Raw genomic sequence first — 20,561 nt, 5'->3', positions numbered from 1 at the left:
TCTGTCTTTCTTGTAGCCCCTCTTTAGGTACTGGAAGGTGCTATAAGGTCTCAAATTCTTGTGTGAGTTTTCATTTGTTTCCTTTAAGAATTTGAAGAAGTCACTCTTGCCTTTTTTAGCTGTCTAATAAATTTTTTTATTTTATTTTTAACAACATATCACTGTGGGGCTTTTTGATGAAAGCCTCACAGTGACATGCTGTGTTCTAAAAAAATACTGAAATCTAAGACAAAGAATATATTAAGTGTATAATTTTTGTGGGGGTGATGGGGGGGCATTGTTTGCAAGCATATTCAGCAAATAAAATTTCCGAGTTAGTGACTTAATTCTCTGGGACTTAATTTGTTCTAGGAGTCCTGGTAGACTCAACCCTTTATAAAAAATATTGTTGAAGTATGTTTATTGAAGAAATTGTGAAGCAAAATGTGTAGGTTAGGATCGTGGGCTGTGTACAACACAATCTGTGATACAACCCAGGATAATACAAGGATGGGAGCCAAATAAAGGCCTGAATGTCTATGACTCAAAGGAAAAAAAATGAAAAATTGTTGCCTGTATCATACACTTAGGTGCATAAATGCACTTAAGAGTTTGCATAAATCCTGAAATTACCAGGACAAGTAACAGAAAAGCTTCTCTAACTCTTGCGGTTCTGTTTTGCTGAGCAGTTATGAGGCTAAATAATTCACCTTCATGGAAGTGAAGATAGCCCTTCACTCACAAATGAGGAATATGCTGCTTCCCTGATGAGCTTTCTTTTCCTTTGTCTTTTCAGGCTCCTTCATTAACATATCCCAGATGATTGCTTGTGTAGGGCAGCAGGCTATCAGTGGGTCCCGTGTTCCTGATGGGTTTGAGAACAGGTCTTTGCCTCACTTCGAGAAGCATTCTAAGGTAATTCTGGGTGTTTACAACAGACTGTGAAGCCAAGTGAAACAAGTTTACTTAAGCCATTTTGAGGAGAATGCATGATGAAACATGTTGCCATGATATGCTGAAGGACAAGGATCATATATGGTCAATGTCAAATGTTTTGTCTGATTTGGGAGTTAACAACAGTGCTCTGAATTGCCATAGATGTCTAGTTAGCTTTACTTCTTACAACTAAGCCTTGCTTTGACCTTTCTAATTTAGTAGAATTCAAGTGAGGTGATGATACAATTTTGGTTCTCTTGAGAGTCCTAAAAATAATTAGTTAAAAGTTTCTCACTGATATTATGTCTGACTGCACAAATACTTTCCAGGAAAACTGCTGAATGTGTTGGTGTCTTTATAAACAGGTGAGAGCATGCCAGATCAATCATTCTGGTTTTTCTCTTTTTCCACCAGGATAGGTACCACGAGTTACTCTGTTTCATGTTTTGGTCCTACATGAAGCAATAGTGACTCTCATGCATTTGTTAATATAATCCAGTGAGATTAATTTCTTTTAAGTGCTGTTTGAAATTTAATGAACACTAGTGAAGGTTCTAGGTATGAACCCATAGTCTAGTTTGTGTGCTAGCTAAGTGTCAGATGGTAGCTATGACACATGTGACTAAATGTCCAAATTTCAACTTCTGAGTTCTGTAACATACTGAATAAGTAGAAAAGGAAACAATGGTTTAGATGGGAAAATAAAATGTAGCTCCAGCTTTTTTTCTGATTTAGAAAGCATGACCTGTTGTTAAATAATAAGAAGTGATTTTTGACTTGAAGGGATGCCTGTGTAAATTTCATTGGCAGGACTTTTCCTCAGGGGTGAGGGCAAACCGTTCCAAAAAATTTATTATTTTTATATCTCCAGTTGCCTTTTTCCTAGCTTCCTTAGTCTTCAGCAAATATCTTTGCACTACTATAGCAAAATGAACATTCTTAATTGCGGTTGCAATTTTTGCAAGCTTAATGGAAGTGTTGGTGTAGTGTTGGGAAGGAATAGCTGGAAATCTGACAAGGAGGAAGGAGCAACTCTGGTAAACAGTTTGGAAGAACTAGGCAAGGATTTCTGAAACCTTTATTCAGGCCTAAAATAAGGATATGGAACTTGAGAGTTCAGCAGAGCTGAGGTCATTGTCCTGTCTTGGTGGGGGTATTGCCAACTTGCAGAAAGCATTTCAAATACATGCACCTTGTCTTTCTGTAACATACAGAACATACATTGCATTTTAACTGTGTTTTTCCCACTCTTCCCTGCAGCTCCCTGCAGCAAAAGGCTTTGTTGCCAACAGCTTCTATTCTGGGTTGACTCCCACAGAATTCTTTTTCCACACAATGGCTGGTCGAGAAGGTCTGGTGGATACAGCTGTAAAAACAGCTGAAACTGGGTATATGCAGGTAACTGTCAGCAGAGTGACGGTTTTATCAGTCTTCAAAGATGTGGCTATTTCTCTTGTGCGTGTTGAGGTGATGGATCAGGGAGAAGTGCAAACCTTGTGTGTTTTCAATGTAAACAGAGTAATTTATACTGTGAAATACATGGCTTGGTCTGTTCTCCAGGAGGTGTGGAGTTTGTAAATGAGACCTCAGCTAGTGGTACAATAACATGCTTGTATTAAGCTGTTTCCTCCTGAATATGGGTAAAAGTCCTTGTTCTGTGCAATTGTTGAGGACTGCTTTCTGTGTAGCGTGTTCCTGAACCTGATGGGAGTGATGACAGAAATGCAGCTAAAGCTCCCTTTCACTGTCTGCTCTCTAGGTAAGAGGGACCTTGGCCATATAGGCTTACACTGGTTCTGTAAGATTCTAGTGTCTTTGGCTATAAATAAATGTCCTTCCAACAAAGCTTCTTGCTTTTATGTGCAGTCTTAAGATTTCTGTTCCAACATTTAAGTAGTATGTGAATTATAGCCCTCTTCCCAGTGTAACAGAGAGCAGAAAAGCCAAGATAAATTGGGGCTGGGAACACATTCCGAGATACACAATTAACTGTACAAAGACAGAAAAAAACCACCTTTTGGGGTGGGTGACTAATTAGACCATTTGTCTCCAAAACTAATGGAATAATCTTGGCATATGTGCAGGTATTTACATATATATATATTTATATAAATATAATAAGCAACCTGCAAAATATTTTTCCTCTTCAACTTTCTTCCTATATCAATGAACTGTAGCACTTGGACTTTGAAATATAAAAAAAAATCTTAGCATTTATTTTATCCTACCTTTTTTCTCACCAGTGAGAAAAAAAATACTAATTCATAGTCTAGTTTAGGTGATCTAATTTGCTTTCATGGAACATTAAAATGCATCTTTCAAGTAGAAATGTTTTTAACCTAAAATGTTTGATAGCATGCTTTCTTTTGGGGAATGCGAAGAAATATGGTTAAGGGATTTCCCAATATAAGGAGTTAATTTAGGAGAAGCAGATAACGCAGATAGAAAAATGGCTTTGGCAGGTGACCTCTTTGTTTTTTCTCAGTGAAAACAATCATTGAATGGTTCTGCTTTCATATGCAAAAAGTATTGTATCCCTTGAGAAATAAATCTGCTTGGAAGAGTGTTATGTCAAAAAAACCCACCCAAATAAATCCCTCAAACTACAATAGGTTTTTGCAGCTTAGCCTTAAGACATTAGCTTTTCTATATAATGGAATTGTAAGTGTGGGGTATTGTGTTGTTGCATGAAATTTTATTGACTTGAATGTTCTGTGGAATGTACAGTAAGGCCTGAGGGGTAATACATGATTTTAAGTAGGTTTTCATGCTTGCTCATCACTGTGTCAGATTTATTTCCCAAGTCTGGTTTCTATACTTCTTGTATTGCAAATCAACAGCTATTTTTAAAAAGATCTGTTTTACTTTCCTTGTACTTTTTTTTTTTTCCTTTCAGAGACGTCTGGTAAAATCCCTTGAAGATCTTTGCTCACAATATGATTTAACAGTCAGAAGTTCTACTGGTGACATTATACAGTTTATTTATGGAGGAGATGGCTTGGATCCTGCAGCTATGGAAGGGAAGGATGAACCACTGGAGTTCAAGAGAGTTCTAGACAATATCAGGGTAAGGATTGCTGAAATCCTTATTCAAAGTGTGAAAATACTGTTAAGCATGGAGAAGAAAGTAGTAAATAATGGGGAAAATTTTTTTCACTGGAAGTATTTACTTTCAAACTGCCTTTTTTTGAGTGGTCCTGGCCAGTCTAAGGGTAATAGAGATTTTTTTCCTGTGGAACAGCAATTTGTGTGCAGAGACCAAACCGTGTATAATCTGTGACAAGTAAAATTTCTTTCTGTGCTTGAGCATAGTTTTGTGGCCTGTTATCCAGCTCAGTAGATAATTACTACAGGCTTATTTGGGCACTAGTTTGGTACATTGCACAGATTAATTCTCTATTAAATCAAGACATGGATGTTCCTTGAGTTCAACTGGCAGGTGGTTGTTGAATAATATTGTCATGTTTGAAGACTTGTGTTGTTCAGTTTTGTTTTTGTGGTTGGTTGCTGTGTTGTGACCCCCTTCCCGCAGAAAAACGCCTTTTTCTGAAGTAACTGTTTAGATTTCTGTAATATAGGTGTAAAAAATGGCTAGAACTAGAAATGTCTGGGTGTATACCTTCAGATTTGCCAAAGTAAGGAGGAGTGCATGTGGCCCTTCTTTCCCCAGTAGTCTGATATATAGTGTAGTAAACCAAAACCAACCAAAAGAAACCCCATTAAACAAACTACAAAAAGACACAACCAGAAATAAAGAATGCTGTTATTCAGTTCTACCTATGTGTGTTCTGTATCTTTGCAATGGAGTTTTTGTGCATGTGCTGTCTGTGGCTAAGTCCTATTTTTTCCTGTGAAGGCTGTCTATCCGTGCCGCAGTGAACCAGCCCTTAGCAAAAATGAATTGGTGTTAACATCTGAGTCTATCATGAAGAAGAATGAATTTCTTTGCTGCCAAGACAGTTTTCTGCAGGTAATTATCTCACTTCCTTATCACACTGTGATTAACTTTTCCTTAGGATTTAAGCACAGGACTTTAGCCTGTCTGGAGACTACTTAAGGGTGAGTGGCTTTTAAGGGTGAGTGAAAGTTCACATGGCTGCTTTTACTTTGAATTGTAAAATTCAATCTGTTTGAAAGAGCACTGGGCAATTTTAATATTTATGAGAGCAGCCACTCTCAAGACTTGCTTGAGAATCACTGATCAAAGCTGTAGAATTAACCTGCCTGTAGACTTAAACTTACATCTATATAAAGCTGTTACCTTGATGAACCTTCTGATTACTGACAGTGATGAGAAAAAATTCATTTCATGACCTGTATTTGAAGAGTTTCTTTTTAATAGATCAGAGTGTTTCAGAGCACAAGGTAAACCTGAGTTACGCTTCCATTGTTAGAGTCAAATTATATCCGCATTTGAAATATGCTGTAAATCTCAAGTGCAAGTCTGAAGGAAGAGAAATCAAATAATTTAATAATAGAGTTTGTGGATAAAGCTGGTTTTGATGTATATGTATTTTAAATCATATAATGAAAATTTAAATAATGGTTAGTAATTTCAGAAGCACAGATATGGCTACATCACCTTAAGTGATAATTAGCTTAAGATTTTTTTAAATTTTAGATAGTTACACTTTCTTCTTTCCTTTTTTTTTGTTCATCCTTGAAGACATTAACTGAGACAGGTTATGAAAAATATAATGAGGTAACCGTAGCATGTGTGTGCACTGTGTGAGCATTAATGTTAGTGCTTTTTAGCTAGAGATGTGTGTATAGTGCTAAAGTAATTGATTAGCATATATACATTACTGCTTGCTAAATTGACATAGGTGTTCATCACAATTATTTAACTTAATGTGAATACTGTGACATGTTAATTAATAACCATTGCTAAATTCAAGGATTTTGAGGAAGCTTTCTTTCAGTACTTGATTCTTCTTCCTAAAAGTCATTCATTTAGTCTCTAGGGATATGAGTATGTTTTTCTGGTGTTTTCCTTTCCCTTCCTCCACTTTTCTATTGCAGAGCAGAGATGCTTCTTAGTTCTCTTATTTTAACCAGAGGTTCCTGTAATGGGCTTATCCACTCCAGTCTAGAACACAGTGTCTCTAAAGAGCCAAAAAAGAGTCATTTTTCTGTGCTTTTTTTTGAGATGATGGAATAAAAATGCTGTGAATGTGTTGCAAACACAGAAGAAGCTCAGTACATAGGCAGTCAGTGCTGCCCTGTGCAGAGTTGGCCACTGGGTGTGTCTGGAGTGGAGCAGATTGTGCTGAATCTCATGGCATTGTCTGTGCCACTGTGCGTTCCAGTGGCTTCTTCACTGCGAGGATTGCCATGCAAGCAATGCTTCTGGTGTGTCAGTGACCCCACTAACCTGGCTGCTGGGACACCTGATGCAAACCCTGAACTGCCCTTTTGCCTGGACAACAAGGAGGAGCTGGCAAGGCCTGTGTTGAGCCACATCTTCCTGAGCCTGTTTGGTGCCTCTTTGTTAATCTGGTCTAGACTAAGGCTTCATGGATTCAGAAGTTGTAAAAAAAATCGCTCTGGAAGTTACATAGCTGTGCTCATAGAGTACAGTGTTGCACTAAAGATTATAAATCCAGAGAGACAGAGCTAGGCTCAGCAAAGATTGAGCTACATTTTCATTCCATTTGTAGCAAAAATTACTCCATAGTTTGGATAAACTGCCAACATATATTTGGAAGCTGAGAAGAATAAGTAATTTCCTCTTTTAGGTCTTCTGCATGAATAAAAATTTTACAATAAAAATAAGTTTCCAGAGGTTTATCTTCTACCTTTTTTGACTCTGGTCTATGGAAATAGCATATAATTTGATTACCTTAGTCAGAATTATATGTAATAACTGATGTATTGTGTTGGAGTTGTTTGGATTTTTTTAAGTACTTTGGAACTCGGGCACTGTCAAAGAGGAAAAGTCTTCTGCAAGTCCTGCAACATGGCTTTTTTTATGCATGTGTAATGAAAAGATTAAACTCTAATTCCATATTATTGCCTAAACATTTACTTTAGGAAAAAAATCACATTATAAGTTTTTTGCAAATATGTTGTGGTCAAAAGCCTTTAAAATGTCCAAGTATATTTGTGTATAATGCTACTTATTGCATGGCAGAAAAAAGGGGCAAAAACATAAGAATACATCCTGTCATCCATGTGGGGAAGCGACTTTGGAGCATCCATTCCAGCACCACTTCTGTTGCCTGTTCTTCCTTTTGAACTCGGTTCTGGTACTCACAGGAAAAAAATGTACTTTCTGGAAATACCTTGAATGTCCATAAGAATGTTATTTTTGAGGGAGAATTCTGTTAGAATGTAATAGAAATGTTTTCATAATGTTTCTATGAACTCAGCTGTGGAAAAAACAAATGGCAGTCCCTCAGATAAGCACTCATTTTTGCAAGTAATTGCCAGTGCTTAGCTGACTGTGCTGGTTGCAAGGAGTCCAGTACCAAGTGCAGAACAGGTGATGCTGTGTAACCATCACTCTGTTTGTTAGGTAAGACTAATGGGGTAGAAAAGGTTTAAAAGGACTCTAAAAAAATCCAAGTGTTTGTTTCTCTATAGAGGCTTTCCTAAATCATGGTTGAAATAGATGGGAAGGATTTCCTCTTGCTTTTTGTTTATATTTTGGTTTTGATAACCTTGTGTGATGGTCATGACTTGCACCAAGTCCATGTTTGTCGAAGAGTTTAATCATGGATCTCACATTTCATGACTTATAGTGTACATGTGTGTGTCCAATGTGTAATGACCAAATAATCTTTTACAGAATAAATGTTGGATATTTTTCTAACAGTATTGTTTCAGTTTATGCTCCAGTAAAGACTATTACAACTTCTTTTGGGTAAGCATGGTAAGAGAGTGAAAGGTCTATGTAGTATGACCTCTTAAATGCAATTATCTTCAAGACCTCTCCACAGCTTAGAGGAGTTATTTGAATCATATTAGGTAATCATATTATATACATGTATATAATAGTTTTGAGCTTTTTTCTCTCAAAGAAAGTGCACCTTAAATCTCTGATATGTATCCAGCAGATATACTTCATATACTTGTTCTCTTGCCATAGTCTTTCCATTTTGACTGTTTTGAATAGTGAGGGTTGAGTGAGAATGTATTTGTGTCAGTATTGCCAAAAAATAAGGATTCTGAGTTGGTGTTTTTTGAGTTTTTAAATCACTTTGAGTAAGTGGTGGGTAGGAAGGGTCAACCCAAGTCAGCTATCTTCACCTGTCAGTGTGTGCTCAGGAAGGATGCTTTTATTCAGCATGGACCCCGGTCCTCATGTGCTGCTACTGATTTGTTGCTACACCCAAGTGGATCTGGATTGCTAAACTCTAATGTATGTGTTTGTCTGAATTTTGATGTTCCTCTCTTCATACTGTGCATTATTAATTTATTCTAAATATTTGGAGCTTAAAGTAAATAACTTATTGTTCAAGACTTCAATATGGACACCGTGTCTTTGCTTACTGTGGTTTTACTGTGATTTCAGGAAATTAAAAAATTCATCAAAGGTGTTTCTGAGAAGATAAAAAAAACTAGGGACAAGTATGGAATTAATGACAATGGCACAACAGAGGTAAATAATTTCAGTGGGGTAATGATGTCATTCTTTTCCATCTTCATAAGTTGTTGTTTTTCCAACTATTCCATTCTCTTTTCAGCCAAGAGTTTTATATCAGTTGGATAGGATTACTCCAACACAACTAGAGAAGTTTCTAGAGACTTGTAGAGACAAATACATGAGGTGAGTGTTTACCCTGCTGTGTTCTCAGTGCTGCTGTTTTGTTGGTAACATCTGAGTGTCTTTTGCTGTTTTTACTGTATGAATGTTGGTTCTGTTGTGAATGCAGTAGAAAGAATTAGAAACAATTGGCACCAATGACATAAACATTGCAAGACAAAGGTGGGATGCAAAGTAAAAGCATCACTGTCTATGGGTGGGCTTGTTAAGACGGTCTTGCACAAAAGTTCTAGAGACCTAATCTAGGTGGGATTTTTACCTTTGTCTTGAGTCAAAATCAGATCCTTTCATTAACAAACTTTGGTATCCTTTTACATTGTAAAAAGTGTTTTATGTTTCATTTTATGTTCCTTGGGCATGCAAAGCTAGCTGCTTGTGTTTAAGCACCTTCCTTCTAAAGTAATAGTAATCATACCAACAAGCAGTTTTAGCATTTAGCTACTCATTTCTTGTACCCACAGACTGTGTTTTGACAGCAGATTCTGGTAAAAGCCAAAAGTGATACGATTCAGAGTAAGGGAGGATATTGTTTAAACACTTCACATTCTTACACCCACTGCCAGACATGTTTCCTTCCTCCCCCTCTTGCAGGAGGTTTTTGAATACCTTCAATGAGTCCATGCAGAACCAAGTCTAAGTAGATGAGTTTCAAATTCAAATCAAACTTGATAGCTATTCTTAATCTACACAATCTGAGGAGTTATATCACACTTTATTCTTAAAATGTTCTTTGATCTCTTATGCCCTCATAGGATCCTTTTGTTTGCTATTCTTGGCTTCTACCAAGATAATGCTGGTGTGGATGCTCTAATCTCTTTATCCATTGAGATTTATTTCATTTCCTTAGACTTTTTGATTTGGACATTCACATGCAGCCATGAGCGATCTCTCCTTTTGTTGCCTATCGCATGAATTGTTTCCAAATGTTTTATTCTCTTAGAAAATTCATGTATATATTAAATTCTTAACTATTTTAAAGCAATTACCACTTTTTTGCTTTCCCTTATTAGGAGTACTTGTTTACATTTGTCTTAAGTGTTTTTAGATGTGAATGATCACTTTTACTGTAATAAGTAAATGTTAGCATATGGTATTTCCCTGAAGGGAGAATGCTGGATCTAGTGCTTGATGTTTAGGAGGAGGAAGACAAGCATTTTGTAATCTGTAATGGAAGTTATACTGAATCTGTGGAATGCTTAGATGACAGGGCATCTTCTTGCTTTGTAGGAGATCAGTCTTAAAGTATTGGTGGCCTTTTAGCCTCTCTCTTGTTTTTTTTTTACTAAAATATGTTAACAAACTTCTCATATATCTACCAGAATAGTTTCTGTTGCTGTTTCCTTAGGATCTTATGTCTTATTCAGTTCCTTATCTCCTTCTATTTCTTTTTTAATTAGGGCACAGATGGAGCCTGGTTCTGCAGTAGGAGCTCTTTGTGCCCAGAGCATTGGTGAGCCTGGCACACAGATGACTCTGAAGACTTTCCATTTTGCTGGTGTTGCTTCAATGAACATTACTTTGGGTGTGCCAAGAATCAAAGAAATCATTAATGCTTCAAAGGCTATTAGGTACAAATGTTGTTTTGATCTCTTGAGTTTTTTTTTCCTTTGCCCAAGTGAAACCTGATGGGTAAATTTGCAATACATGATAGCATTTCCCTGTCTTGAGGAATATACTAGACACCATTCAATGCAAATATTCAAACAACAAAAATCTGATGTCTGCCCAACTGTGATACTTAAGCCCACAGAGCAAATCAAATAAAGGAAAGTGATTATTTAAGTATAATATTTCCTTAGACTTCTCACCAATTGTCAAGTGCTCTGATGCTTAGCATTACTTAAAGCATACCTAGGTGTGCATGAAGCCATGCTTAAATATTACTAGAATAACATATACCATGAAAGCAGTCACTAGTACTTGTGTGTTTGCTTGTTTTTACCAGCCTGAAGTAACTGAACAGTAATTTTTAAATACAACTGAGGAAGCTGTAGATCTCTTTATCTTACTAAATACTACTCTAGATAAGAGAGAAATTCCATAAGGCAGGCTGGAATTCAAGTTGCCATCTCTATTCTAGCTGAGCAATTTCCTCCCTGGGTTTTCATGTGTGTTTGTTTATTCTTGTAGCACCCCTATTATAACAGCACAGTTGGACAAAGATGATGATCCTGATTTTGCCCGTCTGGTTAAAGGAAGAATTGAGAAAACTTTGTTAGGAGAGGTAAGAAAATTGTATTATTGCTAATGCTTTAAATGTATGCCTTAGCCAATTGCAATGCAATTGCCAATGGCACTTTTAGCCATTTATTCATGCTAATTGTTTTGTCCTTGTCTCTTAAAGATTTCTGAATATATTGAGGAAGTGTTTCTTCCAGATGACTGTTTCATCCTAGTGAAGCTGTCTTTAGAGCGCATTAGGCTGCTGAGATTAGAGGTGAGTTGTTCAGTTCTTACACAGATTATACCCTTGGATTCACAAAGGGTGTCCTAATCCTGAGTCAGTAATCACACCAGGGGAAGCTAAAAAAAAGGAAGTGAATGATAGATGTTGTGTGGCTACATTTAATCTGGAAGGGTCTCTGGTATTTTTTCCTTGCAAAGTCGATAATTTCCCCTTTATTTGGAAGTGAGAGAACATACATTGGTGTTTTGCTAAACACAGGGGTGCCATTTCTGTCCATTGGTTAATGTACAGGCTGGTACCCTCAGCATAGGATACTATTTCATGTGATTTATAAGACTAATTTAGAAGCGACTATTTGAGGATTTTTTTCCCTACATTTTTCCTTTTTATGATCTGTTGAAAGATGCCTCCATTTATTTGAGCACGTTGCTACTTGCTGTGATAACCCTGATGTCTGCTGGCTGCCTTTTGGCACAGGTGAATGCCGAGACTGTACGCTACTCGATTTGCGTCTCCAAGCTCAGAGTGAAGCCTGGGGATGTTGCTGTGCATGGAGAAGCAGTTGTGTGTGTGACCCCTCGTGAAAATAGCAAGAGTTCCATGTATTATGTCTTGCAGTCCCTCAAGGAAGACCTACCAAAGGTAAAAGCCAAGGCTGTCTCATGCTTTTGTGGGAGGTAATCAGTAGTAATACTTTTACATGGTGTCAAGATGTAATAGTTCTTGTCAGTATTGACAGTGATGATAGGCTGGGTCAGTAACTCTTAGGTTGTGATGGTACTGCCTTGCTGTTGAAACTCAGCCATCCTTTACTAATATTTGTAAGTAAAATGGAAGCTTTGATATTTTCCTTACAACATTTATTGAAGCATTCCAAGTGCAGCAGTTGTATGAAATAGTTACATCTGCTTTCAGCTGTATCTCAAATTGAACCACATGACACTATCTGTCATTTTTTCAGCTTACTGTGAAGAGACTCGCTACTCTGGATTTTAAAAACAGAGATAAGGGAACCTTTATTGTTAGCAATTTGCCCTTTGGTTTGTATGGGTCTGCCACCATTCAGACACACAAGCCAGAGTGTGGGCATGTCTGACATACAATATAAAATGTAGCTAGTGAGTAAGGTTTGTACTACAGTGTGTCAGTTTTGCACTAGTGTATTTAAGAGCAAGAAATCTTACTCATATGTGTTTTGAGTGAGACCTTCTCAATGGGTTTGAATGCTGGTAAGTGTTACCCTTATGTACTGTGTTACTGCATACATCAAAGTTACGAGGGCTTTTTTGTTTTCTGAAGGTTGTAGTGCAAGGCATACCAGAGGTTTCCCGAGCTGTCATTCACGTTGATGAACAAAGTGGAAAGGAGAAATACAAGCTTCTGGTTGAAGGTGATAATCTACGAGCTGTTATGGCTACTCATGGAGTGAAAGGAACAAAAACATCCTCTAACAACACTTATGAGGTAATGTCTAAATGAGTGCTGTGGGGTTTTCCCTGTAGCATCTTTATTACAAGTGTTTGCTTGTGCTCAGATGCAGCACTTGTAATGGAATGAAGCCTGATTCTACTAATACATGTCAGAATGCATTAACACAGGAGAATAATTCAGTGGCAGCACTGTTCACCACAAAGAAGCTGTTTCTATAAATATTTTTCAAATGGAGAAGTTTAAAAGAGTAGCCATAGAAATGGAATATCAGTATGCTATCAGATGGTATTTATTCCAGGAATGTACTTGCTCCAAACACGTGGTTCTTCATGTGTGTAACATGGAACAATCATGTAACAATCTCTTGTGTAGGTAGAGAAAACTCTGGGAATTGAAGCTGCTCGGACAACCATTATCAATGAGATTCAGTACACGATGGTGAACCATGGCATGAGCATTGACAGGCGACATGTCATGTTATTGTCTGATCTAATGACTTACAAGGTTTGTACTATGGTTTTTCTAAATGTTACATTGCCCTGTTTAAACAAATTAATTTTATCATGTTTGAGAAGGGTGGGTGAGCACAGGAGATGAAAATTAATTCTGGGCTTAAAGAATTCAAACTTGAGCTGACCTAATACTGTTATTTGTGTTTTACACAAAATGCTTAATTACTCCAGTTCTTTGCGAGAGGGTGGATGTATTTTGACTGGAAACAAATTGATATAATGAGTAGGGAATGAAAATTTCATAATTGAAAATAAGAATCCTAAACATGATGGTGTGAAAAACAACTGTTTGGGTAGCCATGCATGCAGTTTAAGGCTTGCTGTGCAGAAAGCCCCACGAGGAGTGGTTTGTAACAGCTGCACCATATGTGAGGCAAAGTATACAGACATTACACATAGAATCAGCTGACATGAACAGTCTTATTCAACGTGTTAGTACAAAATCATCTGCTCTTTACTGATTGATTTTTTTCTTTCACATCCAATATGGCTTTTAGAGTTGAGTACACTTAGTGAAGTAAGATTTTGCAATTTGCCTGCCAGAGTGCAAGGGTTTAATTTGGATGAAATGGATGGAGTTCTGATTTGTTCCCAAACTGCAGAGCTTTTTGTACTGAGCAGCAGCAGTCCCCAGGGCTGTGACCCTGTGAAGCTGCAGCACAGCAGTAGAAAAGGGCATCAGAGTGCCATGTTTTAAACTTGGTAGGCTCCTACCATGCATTCTTTTGCCTGAACTTCTGACTTAGGCTTCAATGTGCAATCTGATATAATCAGGATGTTTCTAAGAAGTAAGAAACAAACAAGTCAAGTTAGTTTAGAAAGCTAATTACCTTTTTTTCTGGAGAGTGAAAAAATGAAGATTTAGCATCTTCTGTGGTCTCCTGGCAGCTGAAGTCAGATTTATCTGTAGATAATAGGCAGTAGATTCAGCATAGTGCTCTCAGACCCCACTGAAGTTTGTAGCTCAGCAGCCAGTTTATAATGGTGGAGTTTTTTTTCATGGCCACATTTCTTTCAATGTGTTCAATACTCAAGATCTATTCAAGAGCTATTAGCCATTTATACCAGCTTCTATTGTATATGAAGTATGATTTTTGTTTTATGTAAATATTCATTACTACCAAACTATTAACCTTCAGGATGTTCAACTGTGAATCAGTGTATTATGACAATACTGTATTGTAGATAGTATATTTATTTATTTACTCAGGCTTACTCTTTGGGTTTTTCCATCAATCAAGGGTGAAGTTCTGGGCATTACCAGGTTTGGACTGGCAAAAATGAAGGAAAGTGTGTTGATGCTGGCTTCTTTTGAAAAGACTGCAGACCATCTCTTTGATGCTGCCTACTTTGGACAGAAGGATTCTGTTTGTGGTAGGTATTGCAAAGTCTGTTACAGTTTGTGGTCCTTACCCAGCATCTGTAAAACCTCTTCAAAGCATTGGAGTTCTGTCTTTGTTAAGCTTTCTGTTCAGTTGGTATGTCAAAAACTTCAGGCTAAGTTCAGGCTTGAGGCTAATTCATTCTACAAGTCCTGGAAGTTTTTTGTGTTTCTGTACCTCTCATCTCAGACTGAGATCTTCAAGTCAGTTGGATATTCACTGGATGTTTCTTGAAGTAGACTTTGAGTAATTTGGTTTTATTTCTCACCCTAGATCTCAGTGAAATACCAGGAAATTTGTCTCACTATCAATACTTCTGGTTTTCCAATTGTGAAAGTTTGTTTATCTTTAATACCTAGAGCTGTTGAATGCATCTAGTACCTCACTCAGTATTTAGATTTCATTTTCATTCCTGCTAAGTAGGGGGACAGGTACATCTCAGCCTAGCTGAAGATTATACTCTTACCTGATTGCTTAGGTCATTTAGCACTTGTACCTAGAAATAAGTAGAAGGGCCAAGTTTTTCAAATCTTCATTTAGTTCTAATCAAAATAGATTAATATTGTCGGTCTTTGGTTTTTTAATCAGAAGTCTTGTTTATCAGTATTCACTTCAGTAACAGCAGACAAGATACTTGTTGTCAGAAATTTCTTTTTAAATGTATCTGTTCCTGAGTTTTAAATTTAAGTACATTAGCAGCCACTGAATCATCTTAGTGAGTTCATGAAAGAATCTGCTAAATTTTGAAAATATATGGCTACATATGCTCAAGTGCATGCATGCCCACATACATACAGCAAACAGAAAACCCAGTCAATGAGTTCTGGTATTCTGTTTGTCTCTTTCTTTTGTATTTTTGCCATGTGCTCAGATATTTGGAACTGAAATAATTTTGGGTTTTTGTAATGCCTTTGCCCCCATTCTTTTCAGATATTGTTCTCCTTTAAGCTACATGTATGTTGGGACTGAATTTTTAAAAAGTCTAATAGGTTAAATGGAGAAAAGAAGTAAAGCAGGTTTTACTCTTTGCAAAATCTGTTTATGCAATACTTACTGTCCTGGAGCTGAATTGGGAGTTTCTGATACTAACAAAATAAAGAAACATGCATGTGTTATGCAAAAGTTAAGTAGATATACCTGTGTGTATATCTTGGTGATCTTAGTGTAGCCAGTTTCAAACAGTGCTCTGTGCACAGTATTTTCTGAATCCTCATTTGTATACATTCAAATTGTGAATCAAGTCAGAATTTTAAGCCAGTTTATTTCATCCTCTCTGTATTCAAATGTACAGCTATTTATTGTTACCTTCTTAAACATTTTTGTGAAGGACAATTGAGTTATACTCCTGAGAACACACAAAAATGTCATTTAGATCATAATAGCATGCTGAGAGAGAAACACTGATATCTGAGAGCTTGCTTTGAGTGTGGAATGTTCTTTAGAAAAGTCATGCACATTGGTAGATCTGGAATATAAATGTGTCAGCACGTTGCAGTGGAAAGGTTATAACCATCAAAAATCGTTGGGGCAGACTCAATCTTTCACTTCAAAACAAGCACTTCTTGAGTGGTGAAAATGCCAGGAGTGTTACAGCTCAAGTGGTTCTGTGCCTTTCTCACTGGAACTTGGGGAGGTTTCAAGGGAACCCTGCCAAGTTTGACTGAAGCCTTAGCACTGAGTCAGAGAATGAACATGAAGTAAGTTTGCCTTGCATCTTCTGCTAGGAGTACTGCATGGGACCTGTCTTCTCTAAAAACCTTCTGAAGGGCTTTCATTACTGGAGAAGATGTTCAGGTTAGGTTGAGTTTTTCCTGTAGAATTTAACACTGTTAAGTAACATATATCTTAAGTAATGTACTGGTCTGATGACTATGACATTTTACTTTGTCCAGTGAAGAGGCCTTGGTCCTTACCTGTGAAGTTCAACCATTTGCCTATTCTGTTTTGTAGGTAACACAAAACAGAATGGGCAAATGAAAGTAGTTTTGTAAATCCTTACTGTTCAAATGTTCACGGTGTTTGTTTTGTTTTTTTCCTAGGTGTTTCTGAGTGCATCATCATGGGAATTCCAATGAATATTGGAACAGGTCTCTTTAAACTGTTACACAAAGCGGACAAAGAGTCAACCCCTCCCAGGCGGCCTCTGATATTTGATCATAATGAATTTCATATTCCCATTATTACATAGCACTTGGACAGAAAACAAGATAGCAAACCAAGAAATAGTCAGCAAACATTATTTAAATTAAGTGTATTATTGGTTCTGTGTGTCTCATAGGGAATTGGTAAGTGAAATTATATCAAAAGAATTGCCCAAATGTTCACCACCTGTGGTTAGTACTGACCCTGAGAGAGTGCACCAGAGAGTGGAAACAAATTTAAAGTGGTTTTCACCTGATGACATTTTGTTTTTCATGTGACAGTGTTAGCGTTTGCGGTTACCCACAGTGGCTACAAGCTGTTATTAACTCAATATTTATTTAATGTATATTCAGATTTTATTAAAAAACAAAATGAGATTTGCAGGAGAGTTCTGTGAGCTTGCCCAGAATGCTTTTGGAAATGTTCTTTCAGCAGGAGCTGCAGAGGTCAGTCTACAGCTTTTAAGAACAGAAACTTCAGAAAGCTGGAACTTAGCCTGTGATTAATTCATCGTGAGTTCAGGAGCACTGTTCAAAGTGTTTGAAATCCTTTTCTTTGCTTTTGGTAGCTTTAATGAGTTTTTCTTTATCCCAAGTTATTATCCAGTAAATTATTGTCCTCCCCAGGATTCTGTTTTGGGACCATATCTACAAGAAGCTGTACTTTATGGATGCTAGTAAATTCTGAGAAGACTGTTGTAAGAATATTGCAAGTTATAGATAGTTTTTCATATGACAGCAACTGTCTTAACTGCTGGAATCAGTAATTTAGAGCAGTCCTAGTTTTGGGAAGGTTTCCTAATTGAGCAGGATCATTGAGCAACCTACTTTAGTTTTATTATATAGAGTTGAAACTGAACAGATGCTCTTTTTATGCATTGCCATGAAATAATTTGGAAGTATTTTTAGTTGTAGTCCACTGAAGCAGTCATCAGAATGAATAAGATCTCAAATAATTTCAGTGTAGTATGTTTAAATTTATTGTGGTCCTATGGAGGGAAAGTATAGTAGTGTTCTCTCAGCAGTGTTTGGATACTCAGTGTGCTCATGACATGGGTCAAAGTTGAAGAGAAATAAGTAAAGAAAAAAGTTGAAGTTGTCCCCTCATGAAGAAAAAGCAGGCTGCTGAGTATTCTAGCATTTGAAAATGAACAAGTTTTGCTGCAGTTTGTCTTTATGTCCACCAAAAGTGTAAGGCTACATTCAGAGACTGTAAATCTATTGGTTTAAGTCTTCAGGTGCCACTGTGTCTGTTTTTTAATTCATCCTCCATGCAGGCAAGATCTCATATGAAATCCAACACAGCTATTCTCAAATTATTTTGTGGTTTTGGTGTGATGCTAAGATCTACGTTTGTCTTGATTTTGGCAGGGTGAAAATGGAGAATGCAGTGCATTTATTATCTGCTCTAAAAGTTACATATATTTTGCTATCTCTGTTTTAGGAATAGAAATTTCAGAATAAATTCAAGTTTTCTTTGTGATCTCAGTGAGATTGCCACTTACTCATTTGTCTATTACTTTGTCAAGATGTAAATTTAACATGGGTAAAGGCTTCATGGAGAGCAAGCCCATAAACCTTTCCTGTGGTTAAGTATCAGGGGATTTCTCAGGGGAAATTCTACTGATAGTGCTTGACATTTTTGTGACTAAAGTTTCTTTTCAAGGTCTAAATGGGTGGAGTTTGTACTGGAACAAATAACCACATCTTTCCTTTTTCCAATTTTTAATTGGTTGGGTTTTTTATTTGGTTGGTTTTGATTTTTGGGTTTGGTTGGTTTGGGGGGATTTTTGGTTTGGTTTTTTGTAAATATAGAAAAATGAGCTACTTAAATGCTGGGTTTACTCTCTTGTATATTTTAAAATTAAGACTGAAATTACATCTTTTATCATTGTCTTAAATATGACAATAAAAAGAGGCAGAGGTAAAGAAGGTGTGACCCTTGTGTTTATTTATGGGTATATTCTATTTGCTTAATTTATGGATGAGCTAACCTCCATTTCTTTGTGTAGTTAGTTAGACAGTAGAGATTTATTAAGCTTAAATCTCAGGTGTTTATAACATAAATGAATAAGTAATATAAAACCTATCTTGCATGAAGCCACTATGTCTTGTCCTTAGAGCATGCTCTGAGCCTCATGAGTGTTCCAACCAAAAATAGATTGTTTACAAGAGCACTCTGAATTAGTAATTATTGTTTGAGCTCTCTGCACAGTCAGTAAACAAATTAGCTGTTGGATTTTACTCATAAGCAGCTTTTTTTAAGCATCAGTTTTATCAGTCAAGAAATGGAACTTTGGAATATTAAAATTTGCATTTTGAATAAAATTTTTAACCTTAGTTTGGGTTTAATTTTTAAAAAATAAATATTATTTTTACGTTTTCTTCTCTTTTCCATTAATGTGCTAATTGAAATTAGTTAAGTGTAAATTTTCAAGAAATAATTTTGGTTTTGAATATCCATATCCTGCTTTCATTTTTTCCATTTGTTTTAAAACAAATTTAGACTTTTTAATAAATGAAGCACTTTGGTGTGTTTATCAGGAAACTACTTAACACACATCTCTTATCTGCAGAGAGAGAAGAAAACAGCTGTGTGTGCTAAATAGGTTTTCTGTTATGACTATGGCAAGTTGGAAGTAAATCCAGAGCTGTGCTGCCTTGGTCCATAACTTGAAGAAATTCAGTATAGAGGGCCATTACCTTTTTTGCTTATCTTGCTTAAAGAACAAAAGCAAAGGAAAGCATATGAATGCTGTGTTTTATAAATAACTACAAGTAGAAAAAAATGGGTTGTTTCAGGACAAAGACTCCTTGATGTCTGAGCATTTCTCACTGTTTCAGTAGATGTTGAAGGAATTACTGCAATAGGAATGCCTCAGTTTTGTATCACTGTGCCTGTAGACAGCAATGTCTTCAGAAACCCATAGCAAACAGGATACAGTTTTTTATAGTTTTTGCATATTTGCCTAAATTATTCTGTGCCGCTTTCAAAGTGGTTGGCTAAGCTTTGAATTCAGACCTAGGAAAGTCTGTTGGTAATTCAATATGTTCAAAAAAACAGAAGCAATTGGCTCATTATTATATTGTCTAAGAACAGAAAAACTGAAAGGCACCAAATTAAAAGATATGTTAATATTTTAATGCACCAATACTTGGCAGATTATTTGGATGTGGTTATGGTTCTGATGTAAATGCATAGCAAGTTTATCTTGAAGAATGAGTAAAAAAATCTCACAGACCAATCCAAAAGAGTCATGGAAAACAAACAAGTCTTGCTACTTTTGTGTTTCAGTGCTTGTGAAAATGAATCCAGATTTCTTTTGACTGTTAAAATGAAAATTGTGTAACATTCCTTCTAATGGAATTAGGTCATACCATCATCTTCCACTAGAGAGCAGCGGTTTCTTTTGAGGAAAGAGGCATTGAGTAGCTTATTTTTTCTATTGAAAATGGGTTTTTTGCAATATCTCGACATAAGTTTCCCTCTCATAGTTACATTTATTTTGATGTACCTAAGGAAGGAGATGAAGGGACTGTATTTTCATAAGAGGGAGAGAGTAGAGTCCACATAGGCTTTTTCATTAATTAGTAGAATTTTCACTTTCATATCATTTGTCTATCTGGCTTAAAAAACAAACACCCAAAAAGCAGTATGTCAGTAAAGGCTATAATCATTCCCAAAAGAGTGTCATGAGCTACTCCTGTACAGTGCCAGCACAGGAATCTGCAGTGAGTGAGGACATGTCTTTTGCAGCAGCATTTTCCATGCAGCTGAGATTGTTCCAGTCTGCATTCAGCCTTTCCAGCAGGCACTGAAATGCAGCTCCCAGAGCTGCTCTGAAGTGTGCAGTTCTGGCAGCTGCCTTGGGAGTGTCTCACATCCTTCAGCTGCTGCACAACTCCAAGGCAAGGCTCCATTAAAAACATTTGAAGGTGATGCGATTGATGCAAGAGACCAATGGTTAGGACTAGAAATAATATTAAACAGGTGATATTTCTGTA

At 36.7% G+C, this 20,561-nt stretch overlaps 1 protein-coding gene across 2 annotated transcripts in view; it reads left to right on the top strand.

Moving 5' to 3' along the window:
- POLR3A (RNA polymerase III subunit A) overlaps positions 1-18,488 on the top strand; it is a 33,138-nt gene extending 14,650 nt beyond the window's left edge. Inside the window, exons 18-32 of one of the 2 annotated variants that reach the window (XM_036385755.1) lie at positions 776-894; positions 2,176-2,313; positions 3,812-3,982; positions 4,772-4,885; positions 5,582-5,617; positions 8,432-8,518; positions 8,604-8,686; positions 10,081-10,251; positions 10,814-10,907; positions 11,028-11,120; positions 11,568-11,732; positions 12,390-12,554; positions 12,894-13,025; positions 14,275-14,407; positions 16,455-18,488. In XM_036385755.1, the coding sequence (XP_036241648.1) occupies positions 776-894; positions 2,176-2,313; positions 3,812-3,982; positions 4,772-4,885; positions 5,582-5,617; positions 8,432-8,518; positions 8,604-8,686; positions 10,081-10,251; positions 10,814-10,907; positions 11,028-11,120; positions 11,568-11,732; positions 12,390-12,554; positions 12,894-13,025; positions 14,275-14,407; positions 16,455-16,603 (1,850 nt within the window). In that variant the 3' untranslated portion in view covers positions 16,604-18,488. The remainder of the gene's footprint in view (positions 1-775; positions 895-2,175; positions 2,314-3,811; positions 3,983-4,771; positions 4,886-5,581; positions 5,618-8,431; positions 8,519-8,603; positions 8,687-10,080; positions 10,252-10,813; positions 10,908-11,027; positions 11,121-11,567; positions 11,733-12,389; positions 12,555-12,893; positions 13,026-14,274; positions 14,408-16,454) is intronic. The other variant, XM_036385756.1, reaches the window with a different exon arrangement.
- Positions 18,489-20,561: the final 2,073 nt, after the last annotated feature.

Source organism: Molothrus ater, chromosome 8, assembly GCF_012460135.2.
Source record: "Molothrus ater isolate BHLD 08-10-18 breed brown headed cowbird chromosome 8, BPBGC_Mater_1.1, whole genome shotgun sequence".
In the NCBI taxonomy this organism is placed as follows: domain Eukaryota; kingdom Metazoa; phylum Chordata; class Aves; order Passeriformes; family Icteridae; genus Molothrus; species Molothrus ater.
Note: the sequence above shows the minus strand (reverse complement) of the source record. Positions and strands in the feature narration are given on the sequence as shown.